Genomic DNA, 6,000 nt, shown 5'->3' on the forward strand with positions numbered 1-6,000 from the left:
TTAAAAAGGTAATGGGAACTCTGATCAGTCAGAAAAAGATAGCATGAAAAACAGGAATTTAAAAATGCATGTCCCTTCAGATTAACACAAAAAGTCTGTTTCAGATCAAAAGTTGCTTCAAGTATAAAGTGGTCCATCAAAGAGAAGAGCTTCCCAAAAATTACCACAGAATGTATGACTGTAAACACAAGTGACAATTTTTGTAGAATCCCAGAATGGTTGGGTTGGAAGAGACCTTAAAGACCATTCAGTTCCAACCCCCTACTATGGGCAGGGACATCTTCCACCAGACCAGGCTGCTCTAAGACCCATCCTTTTACTTTCTCAAAAGGTTAAATTTAAGCAGAAATATAACCTGCTTATTCAAGGATGTCCAAGAATCCGCATTAAATAATGCTCACATAACTCACAGTGGCTTATTTCAGCACTGAAGCCTCCAAATTAACCAATTCATTTATTTTAATGATAGTCAATGGAAAATTTACACATAAAATGTTGGCAGCAACTTCAAAATTACTACTGTAATGACACTGAGAGACTGCCCTTAGAGTTTTGTCTGGTTAAATTTAAAAAATGCATTAGATATTGCAAAATCCAGTAAGTCTGTACAACAAAGTCTTCCTCAGCTGAGGATGCACCAGGCTGCACCTCCTTGCTAAGGAGTAGGAAACACCAAGAAAGCCCTTGGTTAATGAGAAATATCCCATTTACATGCACACAACTACCAGCAACCCCATCCAAAAAAAAGCATTCAATGTCAGGTACAAATCTTTCACCGTTTCAGAACTCAGCCGCTGACTACAGCTCAGGTCTCTCTGCATTTTACATCATTTTAATCAAGTGACTTTCCCGAGAGGTCACAGCTGCCCATCCCCACCGTGCAGTCCCGAAGGATTTGAGGGCACCAGGCCACTGACACCTGCCTTCGGTGACAGCCACCCCCTGCAGCCAGGGACCGGCTCCTCATTTAGCAGAGGTGACACGGCTGCAATAAAGGCTTCAGGGCACAATTCAAAGTTAGGGGACAAAGGGGCAGCACGACAGGCACCTCAAAACATTAGGACACCAGAGGAGTCAAACAAAAGCTACTGACAAAGGCAGTAACAAACACCCTGACACTATTCAGGTACTTGGTACTGCATTCAGCATCTCCCCAACTCCCTCCAGCCCCACGTTGCAAGAAATATATAATGAGCCATTACTTTGACAGGACTTCAAACAAAGCTGCTTTCTTTTTTTTTTTCTTCAAAAAGAATTAGAATATGAATGTTTCTGCTTCACCAAGAAATCCAGAGCCTTTTGTGAGCAGATGATGCTACGAGCAGATGTACACAAGCAGATTCACAATAAAGCAGATGATCTCTTCTTTACCAGCCATCTTGACCTGTCTGGCTCGATTTACATAAACTGTTTCTATTCACTACAACATTGATTATGTAAACCTCGGCAAAACCTTCACCAAACACACGCTGCCACATCACTGCCAGCACAGACATAGCAGGGAAGGTTATCAGAAGTGTGTTTGCTGCACACATGAAACGCCTGGGGCTTTACTGGGGCTCACGCTGAGGTGCAGACTGAGCAATCCCAACTATTGAGACAATAAGGAACGTGCCCTGCTGGGAAAGCCACCTCCTGCCAAAAAAACGCCTTCCCCTTCATTTAAAGGTCAAGGTACAGCAACCCCACTTTAATACTGCTAAGGCAGAGCGAGAGCAAAAGATAAAGGGAAAGTTTTGTCATCTTAAAAACAGGAGCTCAGCAGTTTGCCAGGTACGCCAATTCCTTTGTTCATCATCCTTTTCACCACCTAATTTAAAAGTCTCACAGTTCAAGACACAAGTTATTCATCAACATCACAATCAAGGCTTAAAAAAAAAAAAACACAACCCACACAGTGTCTCAAAACAGCTTTTTTCCTTTTTTTTTTTTTTTAAACCTAGCTGCGAGGCTGCTCTATCAATTTTAATCAGGCACTTGTAACAGGAGCTGCAACAGTACGCTTCTGCTGGTCCCCAGGTCTCAGTTTCACTGCAGGGAGGAGAGCAGATTTACACTGTCTTATTTAAATGAAACTCCAGATTACAAGATTTTAATACAAAACAGGTATTAAGTGGTTTTTTTAGCATACTGAACAGCTTAAGCTGTTCCAAGAGTTCCTAGTCACAAATGTTGAATCACCAAAGAGAGGGATGTTGGCATTATTTATGGCACTACAAACATTTAAGACACCTCTGATAAGACACGCAGTAATAAACTCCTGAAGTGGCAAAGGGCTCTTAAAACAACAATCTTCCATCTAAAAATTAAAAATACAGTTACTGAAGTCATGAGATTTCCTGGGTTGCTTCCATCACGTTTACCTAGCCCTACATCCCATTGTGTGAGCAGTGACAGGCAGTGCCCCATTGTCTGAGTGCAGCCACAGGGACACTCAGCTCCCTTGCACAGACTTCTTGTCCCTGGCTGCACTGCAAGGACAACAGCATCTGTTTGCGTTTTCAGTACGTCTCACACCTACAAGATGCAGCCTCAGTAGTTTTAGAGAACGGCTGCAACTCAAACAGGACCTAAACTCAGCCATATACATTTTATTTCGATTTTATTGGCGTGTTTCAACACACACAGTGAAGATCAAGAGCCCAGCAGAACCGATAAGCCGAGATCAATGCATCCCCATATTAAAGGCAAAGCGCACCAGACTCTGCCAGGTTAAGATCAGAGCCAAAACATTTCATACTTCTGCACTTTCAACTGCTGCTAAAAATAGTAAAGCAACAGAAAGGAAAATGCTTCCAGCTGTGCACAAAGAGCCTCTGCAGCACAACATCAATTTATGCACTCTAATTTAATTAAAGATTCTGCGTTATACTATGACTTTATTGTCAGAGACAGTGTTGCACAGCTGAGCTCACCCTCCATTGCCAGGAATGAAACAGTAAGAACATTTCTTTATTAAATTCAGTGCGATATGGGTATTCCTCACGAATCAAGGGACTTAAATTCAAGGATTTCAAGTGCCAGCTACGCCACGTTCATGACAGCAGCTGTGTTTTATTCCACGGTAACTGCGTCTTGACCCAGTCTCGTGACAGGAAACATTCAGCATCCCTTAAGGAAAAAAGGTGCGCTGCTGGATACCCAGCCTGGACTGCTCTTTTTCAAACACTTCTTCTGCAAAGGTGAACACGGCTCTTTAGGAAAGCACCGAAACACAACAAAAACCCCGAAGAAAACCAGAACAGGGTTTTCTACGACCTTGCAGCAGATCTGTAGCAGATTCCGGGGGAGGCTGAGTAACGCAGCGAGGCTGTGACCGTGCTGCCTCGCGGCTGGCTCCGAAACCTTTCCGCTGCGTTTAGCGCTGAAAAATTACTCCATTACCCACACGCTTCCACGTACCGAACCACCAAAATTAAGCATCTCTCCTGAGGTTGGCGAGGGCTCTCAGCAAGCACGGCTTAGACGCTTCTCCCTCATCTGCCTCCGCGGCGCTCAGCACAGCGGCTGCGAGCTTTAACAGCAGGGCAACAGCGCGATGCCAAGCGGATTTACTTTAAGATCCATATCAAGCCGGGAAAATAAGCATTTCCACGGCGAACCTGAATGTAAGCGCTTCAGCCTCCCGGTTCCAAAGTCATCTCCCTGCCACCGGCAAGGAGGACGCCGCCTCCCTGAGCCAGCGGCCGAGGGACGGGGCCCGCAGCGGGGAGCGGGGGTTTGTGCGCCATAACCCCGCACGCCCAGGCCCCGCAGGAAGTTTCTGCCCCAAGCCCCGCCGATGCCCGAGAGCGGCCGGACCCCGCTCCGCCCGCCCGTCCGCAACCGGGACCCGCAAGGGCCGCGCCGCGCGGGCCCCTCTGGCACCGGGACCACCCCGCGTCCATCCCCGCTCCATTCCGCTTCCATTCCCGCTCCATTCCGGCACCCGGCCCCCGTTCCACCCCTCCCCGCTCCATTCCGGCACCGGGTCCCCGTTCCAGCCCTCCCCGCTCCATTCCGGCACCGGGTCCCCGTTCCAGCCCTCCCCGCTCCCCTCGGGCACCGGCACCCCGCAACGGCCGCACCGCGCGCCCCGTCACGCACCGGGACCTCCCCCCCTTCACTCCTCCACCTCTCCCCGCACAAGAACTCCCCCCCCCCCCCCCCCCAATCCATCCCTCCCTACTCCTCTCAGGCAACGGGACCCCCCCTAATCCATCCTTCCCCGCTCCCCTCGGGCACCGGGGTCACCCCCCCGCCTCCAGCGGCCGCGCCGCGCACTCGGCCGGGGAGAAGGCGGGAAGCGCCACGCGCCCCCTCGCGCCCCCCTCCAGCTCCGAGCGCTCGCTCGCAGCGCGGAGACGCGGCCGGCGCTGAGCCGGAGGCTGGCAGGGGGCAGCCCCCGCCGCTCCGGGACCGCCGCGCTTCTCCCCACCCCAGCTCCCCGGAGCCCCTGCCCAGCACTCACCCCAGCACCACCAGCTCCCCATACTTGACGGGCTCCTTGTTCAGCGCGCACAGTTCCTCCTCGCTGGGGGAAAACATGGGGCCGCCGCTGTGGTAGCACCGGCCGCCCCCGTCCCAGCCGCCGCTGCGGGAGCGCGTCCCGAGCGGGCTCCGCTCCGCTCTGCGCCGCCGGCCACCGGCAACGGCCACTACACCGCGGGGGGCGCGGGGGGCGGGGCCACCGGGGGGACGGACCAACCCGCCGCGGCGGGGGGGCGGGAGGAGCGAACCCCCCCCGCGGGGCTACGAGTGGCCCCGCCCTCCCCGCGCCCATTAACGGCCGGCGGGCGGGGCGGGGCTGGGCGCGGGTGCGTCCCGCCCCCTCCCGCGCGCCGCGCCCCCCCCGCACAGGCAGCAGTGGTACGGTCCGGCCGTGTTATGTAAACATAGAGTAAAGGGGACCCGGCCGCTCTTAAAGGGGCCGCGCGCCGGCGGCCGCGGCTCGGGGTCACCGAGGGGTCCCGAGCGGGGGTTCGGGGTCACCTCAGCCCGGGCTCCACATCACCCCTGGGGCTCTAGATCCCCTCCTGCCCCCGGCATCCACGGCCTCCTGTCTGGGCTGGGGGTTCTGAGGCAGCTCCCCTGCAGAGCGCCCGGGGCGGCTCCTGCCCCTGAGGGAGCGGCGCCGCCGCCGCCAGCCCCTGCACCGTCAGAGGCGGCCCTCGCCCTGCTCTGCTGTCCCACCTCCTGTCCCCCATGGAGCCCGATTCCAGCCTCTTCTGCCTCCTTCTGAGGGGACAGAAATGCCCTCCCCCCCTTTGTTCCTCACTGGTCTTTCAGGTCCTTCCCAACCCAACCCTCGATGACTTCCATTCTTCTGCCTCAGTGTCCGCCCCACCATCCTTCTCTCCCCTTTGTCCTCTGCACCTGACTGAAGCCCAAAACCAGCAAAGATTGGCTTGATGTTAATCCGTGCCGAGGACTGAAACTCTCATTAGCTGATATTTGAGGTTTCCAACCCATTATCAAAGCCAAAAGCAATGGGAGCATCCACCTTTGCTGAAGAGCATCCTTGGGGCCGGCACAGTCACAGCTGCTCCTGCTGAAAGCTCTTCCTCTGTCAGAAATTGTATTTAGCTATTAATTTTACTGGTAATATTATTTTTCTGTCGTTCCAGTGAAGAGGTGAAATGGAAAAACACAACCAATCTCAAAGGGCTGCAAAATGGAGATCTTCCCAGGGGCTGTGTGAAGAAGACAAGATTTTATTGAAGACAGGGAGCTGAATTATTATAGATTTATCTTCTTTATTGCTCTAACAAAATAGAAAAGAAAGCCAGGCCATAAGTCACTGTCAAAAGAAACAAATTCCCAAAAACAGCGTGGAAAACAAAGCTCCTGGCTGCATCCTCTTCAATTTCTGCATTTCTCCCCTGAAAGCAAGACCTTCCCAGCAGCCTGGCTTTCACATGGCATTAACAAACTCCAATAATCTTCCAAAAAATGTTCCCAAGCAGCTCAGCTCAGATGGGCTTGCACAAGTCAGTGATGGGTCTGGACTTGGAGCATCCT

The 6,000-nt window shown here is 52.7% G+C and overlaps 1 protein-coding gene across 2 annotated transcripts in view; it reads right to left on the minus strand.

Annotated features, from left to right (window-relative positions):
• PELI2 (pellino E3 ubiquitin protein ligase family member 2) overlaps window positions 1-4,608 on the minus strand; it is a 70,929-nt gene extending 66,321 nt beyond the window's left edge. For both annotated transcript variants that reach the window (XM_064423035.1, XM_064423034.1), the window contains exon 1: window positions 4,451-4,608. In XM_064423035.1, the coding sequence (XP_064279105.1) occupies window positions 4,451-4,527 (77 nt within the window). In that variant the 5' untranslated portion in view covers window positions 4,528-4,608. The remainder of the gene's footprint in view (window positions 1-4,450) is intronic.
• Between the last annotated feature and the right edge of the window lie 1,392 nt (window positions 4,609-6,000).

Source organism: Passer domesticus, chromosome 6 (assembly GCF_036417665.1).
Source record: "Passer domesticus isolate bPasDom1 chromosome 6, bPasDom1.hap1, whole genome shotgun sequence".
NCBI lineage: Eukaryota > Metazoa > Chordata > Aves > Passeriformes > Passeridae > Passer > Passer domesticus.